The sequence below is a fragment of the Haplochromis burtoni genome, unplaced genomic scaffold (genome assembly GCF_018398535.1).
Source record: "Haplochromis burtoni strain Fernald_Lab_line unplaced genomic scaffold, NCSU_Asbu1 Contig_13, whole genome shotgun sequence".
NCBI classification, from domain to species: Eukaryota; Metazoa; Chordata; class Actinopteri; order Cichliformes; family Cichlidae; genus Haplochromis; species Haplochromis burtoni.
In genome coordinates, this window is record NW_024582374.1 from 2,636,037 (window position 1) to 2,658,827 (window position 22,791).

General features: G+C 39.8%; 2 protein-coding genes across 7 annotated transcripts in view; one reads left to right on the forward strand and one right to left on the reverse strand.

Annotated features, from left to right (window-relative positions):
• tmem131 (transmembrane protein 131) overlaps window positions 1-3,695 on the reverse strand; it is a 34,547-nt gene extending 30,852 nt beyond the window's left edge. Inside the window, exon 1 of one of the 3 annotated variants that reach the window (XM_042216578.1) lies at window positions 3,381-3,694. In XM_042216578.1, coding sequence (XP_042072512.1) covers window positions 3,381-3,549 — 169 coding nt within the window. In that variant the 5' untranslated portion in view covers window positions 3,550-3,694. Of the gene's footprint in view, window positions 1-3,380 lie in introns of all 3 variants that reach the window. The other 2 variants (XM_005919709.3, XM_042216590.1) reach the window with 2 other exon arrangements.
• A 10,916-nt stretch (window positions 3,696-14,611) lies between these two features.
• Window positions 14,612-22,785, forward strand: cnga3a (cyclic nucleotide gated channel subunit alpha 3a). 4 transcript variants are annotated; one of them, XM_014332829.2, is made up of 9 exons: window positions 14,612-14,895; window positions 16,325-16,450; window positions 16,577-16,666; window positions 17,988-18,161; window positions 18,996-19,055; window positions 19,500-19,712; window positions 19,831-19,932; window positions 20,006-20,112; window positions 20,214-22,785. In XM_014332829.2, the coding sequence occupies exons 2-9, from the start codon at window positions 16,356-16,358 to the stop codon at window positions 21,608-21,610; spliced, it is 2,238 nt and encodes a 745-aa protein (XP_014188315.1). In that variant the 5' UTR covers window positions 14,612-14,895; window positions 16,325-16,355; the 3' UTR covers window positions 21,611-22,785. The 4 variants fall into 4 exon arrangements, with proteins under 4 accessions (XP_014188315.1, XP_042072572.1, XP_042072578.1 ...); XM_042216638.1 differs by having other exon boundaries at window positions 18,033-18,161; XM_042216644.1 differs by lacking the exons at window positions 18,996-19,055; window positions 19,500-19,712 and having other exon boundaries at window positions 14,613-14,895.
• The last annotated feature ends 6 nt before the right edge of the window (window positions 22,786-22,791 follow it).

Consider the following 22,791-nt stretch of genomic DNA (forward strand, 5'->3'; position numbering starts at 1 on the left):
AATACACGTCTGCACAAAATTAAACCGAATCACTCAGATGTCCTGCATCCTTTAAGTTCTAAATAAAAAATGTTAAGCTCAATCCCATCTCTACAGCAGAGTAAAACCAACCTCAGCTCAGTATGCCGTGCTCACTGTCTGTTAAAATTATATGTCTTTACAGTGGCTTGAAAAAGGGGTGGATGTCGCCATTTGACTGGCAGGAATAGCACCGGCAACACCTCTGTGGGTGTTTCATTATACAGTGTCACCAGTCTGTGGTCCACAAGGATGATGTGGCATTGGTAGAGATGCAAGACTCCATGGCATCAGATTTTTACATGAAACTCCACCACTTTAGTTCTCGGCGTCCTAAGCTTACGAGTTTGTCAGGAGCTCTTGAAATCGTCTCAGAATGGACACCCGGAGAAACAAGCAGTGAAACTGGTACGAGAGTGAAAAGTACTTTGCAGGCAGACATGCTGATGTTTCCACGTAGAGGACGCCAGTCTTTAACAAAAAAACAAAAAACAAAAACACAACAACACTTCTAAGCCATTTATGTAAATCTACATGCAAATTCTGTCTTATTTGCTGCACAGTGACATTGACGTGTCTGTCATAGCCACTGCCTCACCACCTCCAGATTACAGACAGATCAATGTCTGAATCGAGTAGATCGGTTAGATAAGAGAACATGAAAGCGAGCAGCTGTCGAGTATTTTTTTTTCTTCCCCTCACTCAACTTTCTTACCTAAAACAGTCACGATAGAAAGATAACTTCTTAGCGTTTAACTTTAGCTACAAAGCTCTCGTTGTTTTTCTTGTGTTGTTATTCAATCGTGTCCGTTTCTCTCGCCCTAGGAGCTCAAACTCGCCGCTGTTTAGTTCAGCTCCAGCTAAGGTGAACAAAGGGTCAGGATTAGATCCATCCACACCAAAACAGCCTATTCAGCCTCATGGATGGTGTACAAAGTATGAAAAAAAACTGCAGTAAAGACAGCAGTTACTCAAACCTTTCAACAAAATGCATTTCTATCTTTGGTTTGGAGATGCCAGCTTTATTCCAGAGGAAAGAAAATCATTCCTCAAGGTCATATTGTAGCTCACCTGATTGAGCAGGTGACTCATTTTCCAGAAGCTATTGCAAGGGCTGGGGTTCAAGTTTACCCCAGAGTTCAAGTCCCTGCATGCCGTTACCCACTACTCTCCCTGCTTTCCTGTCTCTACTGATCTGTCATGCAAAAAATTATCCTTAAAAATCATAATTCCTAGATCTACACCGCGCGTTTGAATCAGAAAGGTAAAATTTCACGGCCACTTTGTCTGTGGAACAAACAAAAATGATCTAAAGGTAGTAAAACTCAAAGGTTTCTGTGGATGACCCTGGGGAAGGACCATTTAAACCTATCCAGAGCTTAACCGTCTAAAAGATGATGCTAAATAATCATGAATACTAAACAAAGGGTAAAATTATTACATCGTGAAGTTTGTTTTTGATGCAACGCTCTCACTTTTGCTCCTGTTATAAATCAAATCACACCCTTTTCCCCTCCCTAAAAATGCAAACTCACTGTTGAGTTCAGCTGAATAAAAGAGAGCGTTCAGTCAACAAGGTCGATGCAGAGGAAGTAAAACTCAACATTTCCTCTGTGAGGATTAATGAAATGGTCGCCTTTGTCTCTGGATCACTCGTAGTCTTCAAATCCCGTACAGGCTCTAACTCCCAGCTGGACGACCCCGAGCCCATCGCCACCCTCCGTTTTTCCTCTTCTTCTTCTTCTTCTTCTGTTGAATTATGTTTAAAGTTTGAGGAAATACTCGGTAAAAACTTGCATGATACTTATCAAATTAATGAATAATCATAATGAAAAAAAATTCGATTGCAATATCTACCGAAATTGAGATTCTAATATTGTCACGATCGAGCAGGCTTACTCCAATTTTAAAAAATGTGATTGTGAGTCAGTTTGACCACAATAATGTTGTAGTGAACCTCTGATATGCGAACAGCCTAAATTTAATCAGCTGACTCAGTTTGCACTGTTGGTAAAAAGCATGACAAGATGAAGTCAGACTCTAAGAGTTGCTAAATAACTCGTGAATTCATTCAAGTGCATTACTGGAGTGTGAGGCATTATCACAGATCTATAGGAACATTTCAGGCAGCAAAAAAATACTTAAATGTTAGTTAGAAATTCATTTTAGTTGAACTACAACTTGTTGGTGAACAAATCCATTATTCCCCAGAGTTTGTTGTCACAAATCAAAATCACAATATCAACTAAAAAAAAATGGTGGATTATATTTGTTAATGTGATTGTAACTGTGATTCTGAATCATTTTAACCAAAATAATGTTGTTACAGGGCGAGCCTAAATCCAGTTCCGAGTGTGAAAACTGCAGTGAAGTCATTGAATAAGCAAAACAGCAACACAAATTATCTGTAAAATGTTTCACACGGGAAAACTTTTAGTATTTCTAGATTTCTCGACCTAGACGAGCTGATTGAATTACAAAGACGTTAAGTACTTGTATTATTTATTTATAAAGAGTGTAATATACTGTAATATACAGAGGATGACTCGTGAATTTGGACAGAGATACAAAGCTCAAAATAATAATATAACAAGTATCTACCAGTTTTTAAAATAAGTGGTGTCTTTCGTTTGGGCTGTTTTTCATAAAGCCTGAATATTAACATTACGCAATGTTTTTTTCTTGCTTGGTCCATGAACCACTGTGAGTCTGACACCTCTGCTCTGAGAGTTGCTCAACAAGTAACACAATCACCTGAGTGCACTTCTTGTGAGGTCCAGGTTCATGTGGACTAATTCACGGGCGCGTTTCAGGGCTGGCTCGGACCACCTTGGCCCTGGATGACAGCTGTGTGCCAGTCATAGTGACCTGACACGATCAGAAGATCGATAACAAGCGGCTGGAGCCCAATCAAACAAACAGTCGAGGCTTTTCCTCACTGAGCCCGGTATGAGGAAGTACTGCTGGGCAGCTTGTCCCCTACAACTCCCGTCTGTCTGTGCTTCAAGCTCACCCAGAGGCTCCTCTGAGCCAGCTCTAGGGCTAGCCGAGGCTGTAAACCCTGTCATATCTCACAGGTAAATTATTAGCCCAACTAAGCCATATAAGGAAAGAATGACAACATGCTACAGACGAAGCTAACGTCCAGAGTAAGGCCAAATACATTTGGCTAACTAACGGCAGTTCTTTGTCAGTTTAAACACAGCCTGCTCCCTGTTAGCGTTTAATAATAATTCAGCACTGCTGGGTCGCTGTTAGCACCGAGCTGGTGTAAAGTCGGCCCGCAAAGGTAGCGCTAACCACAGCACACACTTGGTGAGATGTCTGCGGAAGTTAGCTCCTGCTAAAGCTAAGTTCCAAACCTTGTTTATTCGCCCGCGTCGTGTGAATAAAAGCAATAAATAAGATCCTCAGGAGCCCCACGCAGGCAGCTCTCCGTCTCCTCCTCTGGCGACAGCTCTGGGCTCCGGCTTCAGTCGCCATGCTGCACGTCTTTCTGTTACGATAACAAACGAGCAAGTGTGCGGACATGCCCGTGTAAACCTCTGCTGCCTCTGTCAATCATAGCCGTGAAGAAAAAAAAAAACTCCCGAGAGCAGCGGCGGCGGCTAACTACCAACAGGACGTCGGCCTCTCTCTGCTCCCGCTTCCTCTTCCGCTCCATGCGACGCGTCACCGGCTGCCACGGACAGCAAGCGGTCATTAAACAACCTTATCACCGGGATCAAAGCCCAGCGGAGACCCTTCAGACAACACAAATTAAACGCTAGAACAGAATGACACCGTAAACTTATAAAACTAACTACACTTAAATTGAAAAACGAGGAATATTTGGTAACAGAATCTGTCATTTTTGGAATATATACTTTAAAGCTTCATTCATTCATTCATTCATTCATACTAGACAGGTTAGTCACTTTAACTGCCTCAATCAGAACATAACATGCAAACTCCACAAAGAAAGGACCAATGGTGACCTGAGCACCACCACAGCTCTCATTCTTCTCACTTTGGTCATATTTTACATCTTGTTTGTGCAGAATATATATTTCTAATATAAAACTGTCTCGAATTTTAGTCTTTATATACAGGGTGAGACAGAAGTGCTCAAAGCAAAGAGAATGCTCCTCCAGAACATGCTGTCCACTTAGACCCAGACCCAGATAAGTGGAAAAGGATGGATGGACTATAGTTGAAAACGAGATTGCTGCATATAGTCCTTCAACTTTTTTTTTGTAAATGTAAATAAAAATCCAATTATTCTTGTGTTTACAAAGGAAATGAAAATAGTAATAATAGTAAACGCTGTCAGTCCTGTGTGTGTTTAAGTCGACTTTCTGTCATTCTCCTGCATTTTTGTCCTCTTTGTTAAAAAACGTATGATTCTGAGGTTTTCCTTTGATCTTTCTTAACCACTTGAAATAAAGTTTATTGGAAAAAAAGAGACTTTTAATTGCCGTTTATGTGCTGTAATCATTTAAATTATAAAAAGAAAAACTGGGTGCTGAAGTTTTTCAGCTCTTGCTTGTAGACATGGACTGTGGACATGGATTGTCCTTAGCAGGAGTCCTTCAACGTGCACAGCATACGATCTCTCTGCAAGAGGAACAAGAATATAATGTGATGTATGAAGGTGAAAATAATACCTTAGTTACTCTGGCTTCTGGGGTTTCTCTATTAAATGGTTCCAGTTTGCATCTATGACTTGGGTGCAGTAATAAAATGTGTTCCTAAGCTGTAATGTTTTCATTACAGAATTATTATTTTTATTTCAGTGCTACAAAAGACCAAAGTCACTTGTGTCAGACAAGTGTTTTAGACAAATGACATCTCCCCTAATTCTTTGCCATTTACATCAAGGAATTATTTCTAAGGCAAGTAATTTCTGAGCTTTACTATTTTTTGCTTAAAGCGAAACACCTCAACCGATGTGACAAACAACGCCAGTGTGTACACACTGAACTATGCTCGTACATGTGCTGTGATCTTCCTTTGGTCCAAACATTTTCACTAAAGCAGAAAAGCAGCAGTGAACACCCTCCAAATACCGGCTCCACCGAATTTACTTATATAGAAAAAACATTGCCTATAGATAAATGTAACTATGGAGTACAGAGGTTACTGATTGACAGAGATAAATCCAGACGAGTGCTGACAGGTACTCAGTGAATCTTTTAGAGGTAAAAATGGAGATAACACGAGGTCGTGGAGCCTGAAGACTGCTGCTGCTGACACAAACCTGCTCTGCTTGGTGCTCTTTAACCCTCTGATGTCCGTGGATCAGTGTTTACTTTCACTTCACGCCTTGTCTATGGGTGTAAACAAATGTTTCCTTGAACTGTAAAGTGTGACTTTCATCACTGATGTCGTTCTAACGAAACATAAGAGAGTCTCTTGTACTGAAAAAAGCAGAGCTAGAGCTTTTACAGGACAGTGACTATCTGCAAAACTTATAGTAAGATAACACAAAGATTGGACTTGTTTCATAATGAGGACAAAGGTTGGTGATTTACTGCTGGCTGCAAAGCTTCTTGTTATCGTCAGTAATTTTACCCAGGGGATAAACTGTATTACTCATTTACACTATATGTACATCAAGTATTGATATGATGCAAGCACAAATCTGTGAAACACAGATTTTTTTAAGTTAGTTAGTGTTTGTAAAGGTTTATTTGATTTATTATCAAGCAGTCTTTGTATATTTTTAAACCCGGTAAAAAAATTTTTAATAAAGTAATCAACAGTGTGTCTACAATTTGTTAATTTTTTAATATAAATGTGAGGTTCTAGAAGCCTGTCTCAATGATGAATAAAGAAGTTATGATGCAATTAGATGTTTTACTTGCTTGTGAAACATAAAAGAGGAATTTCTCCATGTTTTCCAGGCATTTCTGTAATATCTGAACTAGAACTACAAGTCACTAAATGAGATCAGTTCCGTTGTTAGTGAAACAGAGCAGCTGACATCTATATTGAGGTAATAGTGCTGTGTCACTGACAAATAACCATCTACATGTGTCACCATGTGATGTGTGCCGATCCAAATGTCAGATGCCTGAAACAGAATATTCCTAGGAACGATGCAATTTAGTATCTGATAATCAAATCCAAAAACAGCAAAGTCCAAGAGATAAAACCCAATCCAAAACAATAAGAAGCCACAAAAAAAATAAAAAAAATAAAAATTCCAAAGTGGAACACGGGACTATATATACACAGTGGACTGATTACTCAAGAGAGGAAAAAAGTAAAACTAAAAAAGGACACAACAGAAGTCTGACCTTCAAAGTAAAACAACCAAAGGATAGAGAGCAATACTAACAGATACCTCCTCTCTCATTTCCTAGATTGCACACCGTGGACTTCTTGCCAACTCATCTTAAGCTTGATTTAGCCTTCTGCAGGAAATTCCTTTTATCCCTACACCGCAATCCTTTAATGTGATGTCAGTAAAGAGTCATTTGGCACATTTGTGAACTCTGATTTCAGATCTAACAGTGCTGATGACATTTTTTCTATTTAGGGTCACTTTGAATTAAATTCACAGCAGAGTGCAATGTGACAATATGTCACCTATTTTAATCACACTGAAACAGAGAAGCGCAGAAAGTTGGTTCATCTTACAGAACTGAAACAACATTTGAATAACAAAAGACTGCTGCTTAGTTGAGTCCTCCTTCTGCCTTGGCTTGTATATTCCAGCTTTCATACATTGTAGATAGAGAGAGGACAGAGAAATATCACCCTAAGAGAGATAACACAAATGAAAAACCAAAAACTGAAGGTCAGCATTATAGGGAAGATAATGAAATCGCAACAAAAACATCAACCGAGTTAAAGAGAACAAAACAAAACAAAAGCAAACCTCCAACCAGTGAATGATGCAACAGTCTGCCACATTTACAATATATGTAAATATTTGTTTATGAGTGCATGATGTTTCAAACTGTTATCCTTGATCTTCAGGGGCTTTAAAGCAACTTTGCCCATGTCATGTCTTTAGCACATCCAGAGTTAAAATTGTATGGAGTCATGGAATCACTCAGGTTTTAGATACATCATCCCGTTTAAAGCATGAACGTCTGTCCCAGGCAGCTCAGTCTCTGGGCAATGTTTACTTTTAAGGTAACTGTATTGCATTTTGTATATTAATTTCATTTTCTTCTGCCTTTTTAAACATACTTTCACAAGTTTGTAGTTCAGTAAATGTCAGATACGGGTAGCAACACTCACATTAACTTTGACTATGCAAACATTATGTAGGAGTAGGTAATGGATGGTAGGTGCTGATTTATAAATAACTAGGCATGAAAAGCTTGAGCTTATAATATAAGTTATACTACAGTATGTTTCTAACTAACTGGGCAGCTCATTCGATCTCTTCACAATACTTTCTTTAAAAATGTAACATGTTTCGGAATCAACTTGTTAAATGTGGTCAGTACAAACATGGCAGTAAGAAACAGTTTTAAGTAGTTCTATATAGCTTTAAATATCACTTTGACCTTAATACCAGTCTGCTGACCTTAAAAGACAGGTCAGAGGTCAAATGTGACATGATACTCTAAATGTTGACAATATTCATCACACAAGTAAGAATCGTCAAAGTTATAAGGCTTTTTGTCAGACCCTAAAGACCTGGGTGGATGTAAGCCGAATGTTAATGAATTTTTAACATGACCCTACTCTGCACTTCTACAAAGTCAGAATTCATTTAAAATGTTTCGAGCTATCGTGTTTAAAGACAGACTGGGGACACACATTCATGCATGCATGCAAAAGCTACCAAAACATAACCCCTTTGGCGGAGTAACAACTGTCACTTTGGAAGTCAGTGCCAAATATAGTGATGATGATCTTGTTACTGTTTTCCAGGCATAAAGAACCATCTGTTTTTAGTAAAAAAACAAAACAACAACAACAACAACAAACTACAACAAACATACAAGACACACAGGCTCAGTTTTTGGAAATGCAAAACATCGTGGCTCAGCGTCCTTTTTTCCAGGCACAGAAGCTGGTATTAGTGATTTTTCGAGGATTATTTATCATAAAAGTATGAACTATTAGGTAATTTATTATTTAATCAGCTTCTGGGTGGTTTAATTTAATAGAGTTAGAGCATTAATTTTGGCTGTGCTGATTCAGTTACGTTCTTGTTAGTGGCCATGATTTGACAGATGAAACTCTTCTGGAGGTATTCTTTGCAGCAGGGCTGACACATGGGGGAAAACACTGTCACAACTTCCTTCTATAGAGCTCCAATATTGAAATGCTGTGTTTCATAAGGCAACACCTTTACATATATGCAGGAATGTGTACCTTCAGGTTTCTGTGAAGCATAGCCTAAAGAAAAATCTGTTCATTTTAGATCTGATTGGTCACATCTGCCTTGTTGGAGTGCCTTAGATATTTAGCGTGACACAAAAATGGCGTGACTTTGTTTGGGTCTGTGCTATTTTGATGCTTTGAATGTTTTAGCTCAGAGAAACCTGCAGGACCTGCTATCGGAAAATCGGAAGCAACACTGTAAATATTTGGAAGTTTTATTGGCAATCTTCTGACTGTAACAATACCTCACAACTCACAGCGTAAGTCATGCGTGCATGGCTGCAATTACTTATGCATGTATTAATGTTTTGGGCTATTTGCAGTCCAAGTGTTAGATTTCTGATGTATCAAAACATTCTTATGCAAAGTTTACGTGGCATTATGTGAAATACAGCTGGACTGGAAATGACTAGTGCAGTTACCATTAAGTAAACCTGCTAATTTTTTAGATCCTCTCCCAGTGCCTCACGTACACAACTAGAATTTTTAGAAAGCAACAGAAAAGGGAAACTATCCAAATTATGTGAACTGCATACGTGCAGCAACTGCAGGCGTTTCTATAAATACACCTGGCAAGCTTAATGTGGAAGAGAGAGACACGCCTACCTGAAAATATGTATATATGCTACATTTATGCTTATATTCGCACTCTTTCATTCCCCTTTATTTGGTATTCCAACTCTGTAACATGCAAGTTCCAATTGTGTTGTGCTACTGGAAACTGAATTTCCCCACCTGGAACCCACCTGACCGATTAATAAAGTTTTATATAATCTAATCTAATGTAATCATCAAATGAGTGTGTTTAATCTCACAAGCCTCCAACAGAGGGCAGACGTGTAATACCCACAGCTCCATGAGCTGCTCACACTATGAGAGTAAACAGGGTCCTGAAATCATGTCATCACCCTTATTTTCCCTACAGAAAAACTGTAAACAAAAATTTAAGATGAGCAGGGAAGAGCAAAAGCTTTTAGGCTAAATCTGCATAAATCTGATTAAAATAAGATGTGAAAAAGACTAGCACTGCATTTTAAAGGCAAATGACATTCTGAGCCACTGCATTTCCACTGCATACATAAACCTAAACCACTATGTGTAAAATTACAAACACTAGATAAAGTTTTCATTGTAAAACCTTACTAGCCTAGCTTAGGCTAGGCTGGATATCTGATGCGTGTGGAGGAGATTTGAGCACAGTGAACTTATTGTCAAGAAACTAGCTTAAGATATCAGTTTTATAATACTTGAGTTTTGTGACACGGTCTGTTATCTTGCTGGAAGCAGCCATCGGAACATGGCACACTGTTGCAATTACGGCACGTACACTCATGCAGCAAAAGCCACATCATGAAGTGCCTTCCCTTTCCCTCAAACACCCTCCAGTCTTCCTGTTCAGGATGCATTCATTCCTGTGACTTTCTAGTTCATGTTGACATGATTGCAAAACGTTCTTTAGATTTTTTAGACCGAAGTCTTCATTCTCTGTTTGTGAAATCAGTGTTGTCAAGGAGCTCAATGAATGAAATTCTCTTGTGATTTTGATGTGAATCACGTACACAAACACTTGTGTGGTCCACTGATTGTGAGTGCAAACTGAATAAACAGCAGCTGATTGGGGCACAGGTAAAATAACTGATTATGAGTGGATTATAAAACAGCATCTTTAACTTCCTTGAGGCTTGGTTCTGCTAGAGGCTTCTTCCTGTTAAAAGAGAGTTTTTCCTTCCCACTGTCGCCAAGTGGTTTCTCTTCTGGGCTTCTCTGAGGGTCTTTCCTTTACAATATAAAGCCACTCGAGTTGACTGTTGGTGTGATTTGGTGATCAGAGAGCTTCAAAGAGGATCAGCACATTTTAGAAAATGTAAAGGCATGATGCCCTCTCCATACTATTTTTCTTTTGTATTACCTCTTAGAATTACTATTTACAACTGAAAGTCTCCTGAGAGAAGGTCAGAGGGTCAGGAAGGTCTCTGTGCTGCCTCTGAATTCTGTTAATCTGCATTTCCACAGCAATGTGCAGCTGTACTTATTAATGCAGCCCTAAAGGCCCACACAAGTTTCCTTCAGGTTGTCATAGAAACTCTGTGTAGGCTAAGTGCTTGGAGGAGGATAAATCATCTCCTCTGTTTGGTATGAAATACAGATGAGTGAAAGTACTTATCTCCAGCAACTGATAAACAGGCTGCAGCTAATCAGAACAAGAGGACCCACGGCAGCGCCACGGACACTTGAGCTGATATCGGCTGCCGTGACACATCTGAGGCCCTGCTTATTGTATGCAGATGGGCGACGAATCAAAGGAAGGCGGACTTCATTTAGTCTAAATCTTAGTAGAACCTTGTAATCCCACAAAATGTTGCTCATTTTTTTGTTTTTCCTTTCTGAAGTTTATGCTTGTGCCATAATAAGTAAATATACCCAGTAGTTTGATAAGATTTGTATATATGTGTACATGCAGAGCATTGCAAAAAACTCTCTCTATTTTATGAGTCTTAATTTGTGCATTTGTGTTTAATTTAACACCCGAGTAGGTGGACATTGCAGATGCTAGCAGTTATACTTGTGCTGCTGTTTTGGCGGTGACATCTCTGCACCATTTTACCACCAAAACACCAAATCACCCATTCTCTTCCAGTAGGTTAAAAACAAACAAACAGGGGAATTAGAAGTAGCTGGAGAAGCACTGGTGGAAACATTGGGACTCAGCAAACCATACAGCGGCAGTGGTGGATGTCTGGTTTTGGTGTGGGGATCTATTGCGTAGACTGAAGACAAAAATATCAATCTGATCCACAGTTTTTAACTTGCTGCCATCTTTTGGTCAAATTTGTTCAACATTTAACCTAATAGATAAAAACACTCATAATCTTCAGCTATATTGTAATTTGCTCAGTATATATGATGGTTTTATATGGCAATAAACCCAAACACATCAGCATGTTTAACATGAAAAGCACCATTTAGCTCAAGAATAGCCTCAGGGGGCTGCTGTCCTTCGGTTTCTTTATATTAGCCTAATCTTGTTATCCTGTTGCAGGCCCCGAACTCAGGCTAACGGTCCTCAGCTTCATTCTTCAGTGATACTGTTCATTCAAACTCACGTATTTTCAATTAGTATGTGCTGAGATTTATTCATAGTCTATTTAATGTGGACAGCAGATAAGAAAACCTTGAGAAAAAGGTCTGGGCTGTGCTGGGCTGGGCTGCCGAATGGCAGCTGGTAAATGGAAAGAATGGAGAGTAACTTAACAAGTACAAGGTACATGTGAATTAAAAACAAATGCATCCATGGAGCTGTTTCAGGAGAACAAATGAACCTTGATATGGAGTTAGATATTGGCTCAGGCTTTACTGTATCTTTTCATAAAGAAAAGCAGGAAGCTCCCATCTGTAGCAGCCTGAGGATGCTGCACACACCCTCTCAGGCCTGGAGCGTATGCAACTGTATTCGTTAAAATAACTGAAGTAATGGGACGATAATGCAAAACATAGTAAAATAACTAATGGCAGTGGAGGCCATAAAAATGGCTTCATGTGGTTTAAAATGGATAAGGACACAAAACGAGCCACAAGAAATGGAAACAAATGTGTGTTGTGTTTTTGTGACATGCTGCTAGTAACAAAGTGCCAGAAGATACCATTTAAAATGGGTTCGTTGCTAAATTAGATGTTCTGCGTAAAAACAACATTTGTTTATTCCTTGAGTTTGGTCCCTTTTCATGTTTGCTTAGGTCATTGTTTAAATGAGTTTGCAAATAAAAGACATTCCATTGAAAATGGTCAGAGGACCGACCAGTTTCTTTGCTGAGTTTCATGTTTTTATAATGAGAAGCACTTAAAATCAGGTGAAATGAATCAATCTGGGACATGAAGATGTTGATGGAAGCTGATGGTCCTGGTCAGGCTTTAGGTCAGCCTAACAAAAGCTGCTGTATACCAGCAGTTTGGCTGCACCACTCTCCACGGGTCATCTGATCCTCTTTATTTGGGACTGTTCCCCTCTTCTTGTTTAGCTCAGAGCGAGCGTGCTGCCAGCTGGTAATCAGGTCTGATTAGAGACTGTTCACCTCAGTTTATATTCAGCTCGTCGATGACTGGCTGAGGGCTGTAAATGAATTTGATGCCTGTCTGATTGACTTGGAAATGCACAGTCAAGCCAACATGCAAGAGACAATTGCACTCTGACAGGGTTTAGCATGCAGTAATTACCATGTGCCTCCTGGCAGAGAACTAAAGACGCTTTTCACAGATCCCGGTGCACCTGGACAGTAAACCTAATGAGGCGTGCGGACCGAGAGAGTCACTGCTCGACCGGTTCACCACAACACTGAACTGGAATCAAACAAAAAACTAAGTTTATGTTTGGTCATCTATGAGACTTAGTGAAAGTAATGATCCCACTTGGCCAACCCCTCTTTGTACACCATAATCACCTGTTCTGTGTATCTGGATTGCCCTAAAGCCACTCTAAGGACAATCCCAAAGTCTATTACATAGCTAAATCCCTGTGTTTCTTCTGGCAGACGAAACACAGCAAAATCCACAAGTTTTTCATCTCTGCTGTCCAAATGAAAATATTATTTAACAGTTAAATTATATTTAAGTTAACTAACAGTTAAAAATAAAACAGCTTTAAAATCTAAAAGATCTCAAGTTCAATCAAGCTAAATGTGATGACTTTATAATAATTATAATAACATGAATTATAATTTAAAAATAATAATTTTAGAGGCTGAAAATGTGTTGGCAGTTCACAAATGCTTTTGATGAGACACAAATAGCACACAATACACCGATAGTTCTCTCAGCTGAAATACAGAAAAATAAAATACTCGCATACAATTTCGCTGCATATGTCACATGTTGGTTAAAATACACAAACATATGTCAGTTTTTAAAAAAAGTAATATTACATTGTCATCTCTAAATTATTCCCATAGGAGATAAAATGTTCCCCTGCCCCAAGGGAGCATTAGCTGGCTGAAATAGGTGCTCAAGTCTAATCTGGGATTAGAACTGAAGCTCCGTATATTGCCAAGGGATTTTTCTTTTAACCTTATGTGTGCAGGTGATGTATGAGTGGAGGCGGGGCTATGTGGCAGAGTGAGCATAATGATGCCTCTCTCTTTGATCACCTACATTATTGTTCATCAGGTGACAGACTCCCTGTTCATTTCTGTATACATATGAAAGTCATATCTGCTCCTCTCATTGGGGATACTTCAAGGCTCTGACCTTGGACCACTTCTGTTTTTCTGTAGGCATTCACAGCTGTAATATTTGGCTAAACCTTCAGTAGCACCTCCTCCCTCAGCGATTGCTTCACTGATATTACTTTAAATTTCCTCCTTCCCCTAGGACCCTGTGATAATGTCACCATGGAGTCATCACATGAAGCCCATCGCCAATAACATCTTTATCTGTGATGAATCTTGTTATTATTTTATTGGAATTTTAAATCATCTCTAAGATCACCCAGTTGTTTCTTACATTTGACAAACATCGCAAAAAGCAGTAAAACTACATTAGTATTCACTTTAATTCTCTGTCATCTAGATTCCTGTACCTGTACGCTACCTGAGCACACGAGTCCGTTTTTGTCTGTGGTTCACACCACTGGTTGCATGCATGCCATAGATAGTTTAAAAGATAATTGTAGCTACTGTGATGTCACCTATTGATGAGTGAAGTTTACCAAGGCTCGATCTGAATGTTTTCACCTTCGCCATGTTCGTTCTTTGAAATTTGAAATGTGATACTGAATGCAAATAACCTTACTCTTAAAATGAAGAAGAAGTTACAAAACAGAAATAAGCTTTTTCCCCTGAGATGCATGCCTCCACATACAATGATTCCTGTTTTATCGCAACATCGAAAAGTAACGTGATGGAATTTGTGAAGCACAAAAATGCCATAAGGAGGAGGTCTGTGTGGATGGGCTAAAAACAAAAGCGACTTTAAAGCAGGAGACCTCCCAGTTTCAGTCTGTCAGTGTTTTGTTTTTTTCTTATCATGACCATCATGATCATTTGTTCATCAGTTTGTGCGGCACTTTGCCATATGTTTGAGCTCAGTAAACTGCAAAGGCAAAACTTCAGCAGCACTGATGACATGTATGTCACACCAGTAACAGAGAATTTTCTACTGTGAATTCGAACTTTTAATTCTGACGATTTAGAATAGAAACAATAAAACGTTGGCAGCTATTTTTACGAGCACTGCCTGGCCCATGAGCACTGTGTTTGCCGTGAGCAGTGATGGCAGCTGGAGGATGCACGGGACTCCTCCCCTCTCCTCTCATCTCAGACCTGCCCGCTCAGTGTGCGCCGACTTCGGACAGCAGAACCTCAGGGGTCAATTATGGACGGCCGGTATCGGTATTTTTAGCGACTTTTTCACGGGTCAGAGCGTTTGGAAATATTTCTGTGGATTAAAAGAAGAAAGAAAGAAGTCTTCTTTCTGCGTGGGAAGATGGGATTATATCGGAGGAATCGTATGAGAATTGCTGCCTCGCAAAAATCTGCGTGAAAAGGCGTCAGACAGGTGACTTTTTCCTTCTTCTATCTCCAATAATTTGACCTTTAGATCCAGTTTATATATTTCAAAAATGCATTAAATATTTCAATTGTGCATATAGCATTTCAGGGCGTTATAATAGATATAGTGAGTTCAAAGTGAATTTTTCCGTTAAATCTTGTCTTGTGTGTAACTTGTAACCCTCAAATAATCAACTTCAAAGGTTTATGTTTGGTTCTAATAAAGGTTTTGGTAAAAGATAAAGACATGTGCATCTTAAGGAATGGGATATTTTAATGAAAAGAAACACGTGAGATTGTTTTGACCCTTGCAGAGCAATCCATTTTGCAGGGATAAAAAAAATCAACCCATCAGTATGCGTTGTATGATTTCAATGAGTTCCTTCACCTCGGTCAGACTGTGTACATTTATGAGGGTACAGGCAGGTTAGTGTGGATTTTAGTGTGGAAGTTTCAAGCTACAAGTGATGTTTATATCCTTTATAGCCTTCCAGAACTTTGCAAGCATTTGTATTTCTGTGTATTTTTTATGTTTCTATTTTTGTTTAGTTTATTTTCATTTGGTGTATTTTTATTAGTTAATTTATATTTAATTTCCTGATATATAAAACTTCTCTGTGTGGTGACTCCCAGTAGAAACCATGGAAGCAAGACAATGCAGATTAAAACTCATCCCCTAAAACACATTACGTGATTTCTGACCCTCAGTGTTCACCACAGTGTCAGAATATGATGTAACTCACACTCACAGACGGCCTGCCGCTTTTACCTTTCGTCACCCTTGGAGCTCTCGGCTTCTTGGCGAATGTCAGTGTCATTTAATTTAAGTGGGGACTGCTTAACCCCCTGGTATTAGCACTAATCTACATGAGTGCACGTGTTACAAACATTGCTGTTCCCCAGAGATCAGTGAGTCAGTATTGACCATCATCATCACTAAAAAATAAAAATAAACACAGAGAAACATACATAACAACAAAGTAATTTAAACCAAAAAAGGATTTAATCTCACACCTGTTACCCTCTTTTTGTTTTTGGTTATAACTTTTTAAAGAGGTCATAAAAACATAAAAATAAGAGGTTTTTTTTCTCTAATTCATTCCAAAACATTCTGGAGAGCTTCTACACACTCCTGCAGTTGTAGTCTACTTCTTGTTCAAATCTTTAACGTGCTGCACACCAAAGAACATTTGCAGCGCCCCTGTAAGCCATAGCTTAGTTATTTTAAAAGCAAGCTGATGGTTCACAGAGAGAGCGTACTGATCCTGTTTAGTGTTTAAGGTCATTATCAGGATATATTTTTAGGTGCCACTCTCAGACAGACAGTGAAGAGTGGCGTTCGGTAAACACATTAACACACGAGTCACTGTTTTGCTGATCTTTGATTTCAGGCCCGTATGACCCCATCACATTTCACTGATTCTTCTGTGTCCCAGTGTCCAGGCCCGCAGAGCCAGGCAGGAGAAGATGGCGAAAGTCTGCAATGAAAACTCCTTTTCAGCGAGAAGGCGGCTGTCCGCCAATGACGATGAGCTCGGTGTTATTGAAAATGGGGAGAGCAGGTCTGATGTTAGCTTTGCTGTTGATTTTTGGGAGACTTTTGGATCCTTAACTGACTGAAATGAGACATCTTGACTTGTTTTATGAGGTCTTGTCAATATAATCATTCCCCTCCTGCTGTCTTCCAGAGTTCACTCTCTTTGTGGGGACAACTGTGACAGAGCACTGCGCTCAGAGTCCCACAGAGACTCATTTACAGGTGCCGGGGCAATGGCCAGGTAAATGCCAGCTGCAGTGCTTAAATTAGCCGGTATTTACTAAAGGTGGAAAGAAACGATTCTGAAGTTTCTCCTAAGCTATTCTGAAATGCAATATGCTGCTGATGAGCAAACCAATGGTTATCAGGTGGTGATAAGTTAGAAGTACTGCCTCAAACATACACATGCACCAGCCAGTCTGTCTTTTCGTTTCTAGGCACATCTGCCCACACAAATGAATAGCTTCATGTTTGGGCACCAATTATTGCCGTCTCCAATTTGGTATTTGACCAAATGTCAACATTTTCTCTTCTGTTCCCGAGTTATGACTTTGAAATTAGCCAGAAATTAAAAAACATAAATAACTAAAAAATGTTAATGCAAAGTTGATATATTTTGGATATAATGACTTCACCAAGTTAAAGTCACTACTGTAAAGGGTTATTCCAAGAAAGACTTCTCAAATGATGCTCCTCAGAAACAGCTGATTTTGGTTTGTACAATAAGTTATATTTACTGACGAGATTATATTAGAATAATTGAAAACAAAACTGGCACTGAAACATATGGAAACTAAACATTTTCATCCAAAAGAAATATGACAAGACCAAACTTAGATTTGAAAACTAAATGAAACTAAACATAAAAGTTCACTTAATTACTGAAATTCATCATCTGACACTGAAAGAGCATGAACCACAGTTTGAAAAGTCTGAAGTGCTTGAGGCGAAGGAAACCGAGTTCTTTCCAATTCACCTCTCAGTCTGAGGGGCTTCTTCAGACGTTGCTCCACTCTACCATCATGTGAGTTGTTAGAGTTGCACAGGTGAAGGTGTGAATGGTGGTTTGATCACCTGGAAGGGGACCTCAGGACTAAGTTTGAAGTAGCTGATAGTTGGTGTTATAGACCACCACCTCTGGTCAGCTATGGCAGTTGGATGTAGGTGGCCTCCTTTACTCCTCTCTCAAGCCAGCTGTCTTCTCTGTGACATGTCTGATGTGTTGGCTTCCCCTCTAAGGTGAAGACCCAGCAGGAGGTTAAATACCCAGGACTCCCAGTCAGTTTTGAGTCCTGGAGATGATGAAAGGTCTTCAGGAACTAAAAAGAACTCTGGCTGCCTTTTACTCAAGCACTTTAGACAACCATGGCCTGGATGAGTGAGAACCACTGACAGACAAACCAAGTGTCTAATGGTAGATGCTTTATTTTACGGATAGCCTCCAAGTAAAGGATCTGAATGTTTCTTCCACTGTGGGTATTTACCTTTGACATGACTGTTGATGGTTTCTAGCCTAGACTGGTGTCACTTTGTGCTGTTTTTACCTCCCGCTGACTCTCTAGACTGTCTTACTTCTTCTTCATGCTACGGAATTGGGCGTCTCACAGAGTGAAGCCTGAACAAGAGAGACACGACTCGTTCCTCGACCGCTTCAGAGGCCCAGAGCTCAAAGACACGTCCAGTCTACACAGCAGTGCTCAGTCTGCGGGGCATCACGACGCAGTCCGTAAGAGAAAGTAAGCGTGGTGTGGTGAGAGCTGCTGTGGTCAGTTTAAGAGTTTTCTCGAGTCATAGCAGTTATGGTTTCTAATGTTTGAATGATTTAACACAAAACTGGACAAACAGGACACTTTACTCAGGGCCCTGTTTCCAAAAAAGTTTCATATTGTGGCTAATGTTTAGTCGTTTAGCACACAGACTCTTTGCTTGGAGAGCCATGTTGCTGTAATAACGTCCACATTGTGGTTCAAGATTCCTGTGGAAATGTGCACAACTTTACCTGAAAACTGAAAGCATGTTGCTCGACCCGATACCTGTCGAGGTTGAGCCCGTGGTCTTGGAACGTCCAAAAAAGAATTTAAAATTTGTATTGATTAGATCGCTGAACAGTTTTATAGGCCCAAAGAAGGCCAGAGTTTCTAAATGGATGTTCTTTTTTCTTTATAGAAAAGACAGCAATTTGTTTATTGAAAGATGTGCTTTCAGATGTGTTCCTGAGCCCAAGCACGCATCTCATTTCAAACTATTTACAGTATAATTTAGCTTTTATTTTTTTTATGAACGGTTAAAACAATGCTTTAATATCTTAAACAAGAAAGTTAATGTCACAGCTAACAGTGGGGAAGCTAATAGCCTAAAGCTAGCTCCCTATTCCCTTTTACCCCATTCAAAGATCAGGGTGAAGATAGATCATAAACAATTTTTTTGAACACCCTCCCAACCAATAGGAATGTGTGTAACCTAAAAGAAAAGAGGGGTTTTGCCATAAAAATATCACATTTATGTGATGAATGAGAAGCCTCGTGCAAAAAGAAAGTAAAAAGAAAAAAAATTGTCTTTCTTTCCAAAAGCCTTGCCAGTAAGTGGCCGCTGGCTACTTACAACATGAATAACTGCAACAACACAGACGAGTAAGTGTGTGTCAGAAAATAGAAAAGAGTTTCCTTTAGAAGTGGACATTATCGATATTTGTTGTAGCTACGGCACGTAGCATAGCTATGTTAGCACCAAACTCCTTGAACCATGTCTTCTCATCCTCCGCTTCTCTATGCTGTGCCTCCCACCCCTTTACCCACCTCAGGGGTTTTGTTGGAAGTCATGATGTGGATTATTTTGATCCAACTTTGGGGAAGTTCACATAAGGAACTGTAAGGTCATAAAGTGTGCTTAAAATAACAGGGACTACCTGTAGTATGATGCCATCTGCTGGACAAACGTATGACCTGCACCATGAATCCAAATGAATTGTCGCTGTAGACTCCTTTCAAGGTAGCTTTCTAGTCTTCTAGCAGTCCTTCATAGACCACCTCCGTCCTTTTTCACCACTATAAAAACACTAAACTTGTAATCCGTAGCAAAAAAGAGGACAAAAAAGAGGAGATTAAAAAAGATGAGAAAAAGGAGGAGAAAAAAGATGAAGAGAAGAAGGATGGGGACAAGAAGGAAGAGGAAAAGAAAGATGAGAAAAAAGACGAGAAGAAGGATGAGAAAAAAGATGAGAAGAAGGATGAGAAAAAAGACGAGAAGAAAGATGATAAGAAAGATGATAAAAAGAAAGAAGAGCCACCGTAAGTACCCGTTAAATTCAGAGTCTGCGGCAGCTGGTAAATTTAACTACAGAAACCACATCTGTCACTTTCATCTCTGTGCAACATTAAACACGTTCTGATGCTTTGCTGGTTTCAGGAAAGAAATCTGGATTATGGATCCCGCTACAGATCAGTACTACAGGTGGCTCTCCGTCATTGCAGGCCCCGTGTTTTATAACCTAATGATGGTCATAACGAGGTAGGCATCCTTCACATATTAATAATTATTCACTTAAAGGAGCATTGACTTATTTGTTCTCCTTGTATTTTAGGGCCTGCTTTAATGAACTCCAGGAGTCGTATATACATTTATGGCTAATCCTGGACTACACCACAGACCTCATCTACTACGCAGACACATTTGTCAGAGCAAGAACAGGTCAGATTCCTGACGGCATTTACAGAAAGGATGTTTTTGTACACCAATTAGGCTGTACTGTAGCACAAGATTTGGCTTCTAATTTGGTGTTTGTCCCTCAGGTTACCTGGAACAAGGCCTGCTGGTAAAAGATTCCAAAAAACTGAGAGATAAATACAGAACAACTTCTCAATTCAAATACGACATGATTGCAATGATACCCACTGATCTGCTGTTTCTGAAATATGGAATCAACAACCCGGAATTCAGATTAAACCGCCTTTGCAAACTGCCAAGGCTTTTTGAGTTTTTCGAGAGGACTGAAACCAGAACCAGCTTTCCAAACATGTTCCGTATCAGCAATCTTGTGCTTTACATTCTTATTATCATCCATTGGAACGCTTGTTTATTCTTTGCCATTTCAAAAACCATCGGATTTGGGTCGGACACTTGGGTTTACCCCAATATCAGCCACCCAGAGCATGGCCGCTTGGCAAGAAAGTACATCTACTCCCTATACTGGTCCACACTGACCCTCACCACTATTGGAGAGACCCCCGCACCTGTCAGGGATGTTGAATACCTCTTTGTTATTGCCGACTTCCTCACTGGTGTGCTGATTTTTGCCAGTATTGTCGGTAACGTTGGCGCTATGATCTCCAACATGAACGCCTCTCGCGCTGAGTTCCAGGCGAAGATTGACTCCATAAAGCAGTACATGCAGTTTCGAAAGGTCACCAAAGACCTGGAGGCCAGGGTCATCAAGTGGTTTGACTACCTGTGGACTGAGAAGAAAACCTGCGATGAAAAGGAAGTTTTAAAAACTCTCCCAGACAAGCTAAAGGCTGAGATTGCCATCAATGTCCATTTGGATACGCTGAAGAAAGTGCGGATTTTTCAGGACTGCGAAGCCGGTTTGTTGATTGAACTGGTGCTCAAGCTGCAGCCACAAGTGTTTAGCCCTGGAGATTACATCTGTAAGAAAGGGGATATTGGCAGGGAGATGTACATCATCAAGGAAGGGAAGCTAGCGGTGGTGGCTGACGATGGAGTGACTCAGTTTGTAGTGCTGAGCGATGGCGCGTACTTTGGTGAAATCAGCATCTTGGGTATCAAGGGCAGTAAAGCGGGCAACAGAAGAACGGCCAACATCAGAAGTGTGGGTTACTCTGACCTCTTTGCCCTTTCCAAGGACGACTTGATGGAAGCCCTCACCGAGTATCCAGATGCCAAGAAGGCTCTAGAAGAGAAGGGGAAAGCTATCCTGATGAAGGACAACCTGATCGACGAGGCGGTCGCCAATGCCGGCGCCGACCCCAAGGACATAGAGGAGAAGATCGTTAAACTGCAGAGCAATCTGGACACCATGCAGACCAAGTTCGCCCAGCTGATGGCGGAGTTCACGTTCAACTCGAAAAGAATGAAGCAAAGAGTGTCAGCGATGGAGGACAAAGTGAAATCCATAAAACCAGAGGATCTGTCTGAGGTGGTGGCCGACAAAGACAAAAAGGTCCAGTAACGCAAGAGACACTTGAGAACTTTACAGCACACGAGGGAGTGTCACTTTTTAAAGGCCCACATTCATATCCATTTATACAGCATGTTTATTATCAGTATAATGTGTCAAACTGTGTACAGCAAATGTATATTTCTGTGTGTATGCTACGACTGACAGCCAATTTCTTATTTTTCATATATAAAACTACTAAGCGTGTTGGAAAAAAAAAAAGATTTTCATAATAGTAGAACCATTTTTGTCCCAGAAAATCTTTTTCTTCCATATTGATCTATTTGTGAAGTAAAAATGCAGCTGACACATCCATTTTACACTGCTTAAAAATGTACAAAGTGAAATGTCAGTGCTGTTGATAAGTTACTGTCGGCTATCGGCTGTAAATCTAATATGTGAATAAACATTAAAGTGTTCATATAACATTCACTTTATACTGGTACATTGTCATGTTGTGGGTGAATGAACACGGGGAACTCACAGCTTTTTAAATTTGTTGTAACTGAGGATCATTAAAGTGTTGCTGCTGACTTTAAAAATCCCTGAAAACCCTTTGAAAACTTCCTGGTCCACAGAAAACTGAAATACCTCCTCTTCTTTTTTTTTTTTCAGCCAAGCTATGTGATTAAAGGTACATAAATGTCATGCTTTTCCTGTTCTAAAGTTTTGTCAGTAGCACAAATTTTGTGTTTTGGAAACTTTTTTTTTTTTAACCATGTTTCTATGACATAATGAAGAAACACAAGCATTTCACAAGTTTCAAGTTTAAGTTGGAAATAAATCAGCCTTGATCTCCGTAATTTCCTCAGTTCTATAAGACATCCTGAATATCTGCTTCCAAATCATGGCTGATGATGATCCTTTCCTGGATGGACCACACTAAAAACATTCTCAAAGATCAGCTTCATCGCTGATCAACCCTTAAAAAGTGGGTGGCTGATGGATGCAGAAGCTGATAACCAGCATGTCACAGAGAACTGCATGAGTTATGAGTCTTTCCATGAATGTGGTTGCCAATAAAATCTCTGAAATTTTGATCACTCTTTACAGAAGAGAAGTTTGACAAAGAATACAGGGAGTGTAGAATTATCAGGCAAATGAGTATTTTGTCCACATCATCCTCTTCATGCATGTTGTCTTACTCCAAGCTGTATAGGCTCGAAAGCCTACTACCAATTAAGCATATTAGG

Bases quoted from the DNA above. Each gene is read 5' to 3' on its own strand.
- cnga3a (XM_014332829.2), top strand. From the start codon at position 16,356: ATGGCGAAAGTCTGCAATGAAAACTCCTTTTCAGCGAGAAGGCGGCTG. The intron at 16,451-16,576 runs GTCTGATGTTAG...GCTGTCTTCCAG, and splicing joins ATTGAAAATGGGGAGAGCAG to AGTTCACTCTCTTTGTGGGG. The intron at 20,113-20,213 runs GTCAGATTCCTG...TTTGTCCCTCAG, and splicing joins ATTTGTCAGAGCAAGAACAG to GTTACCTGGAACAAGGCCTG.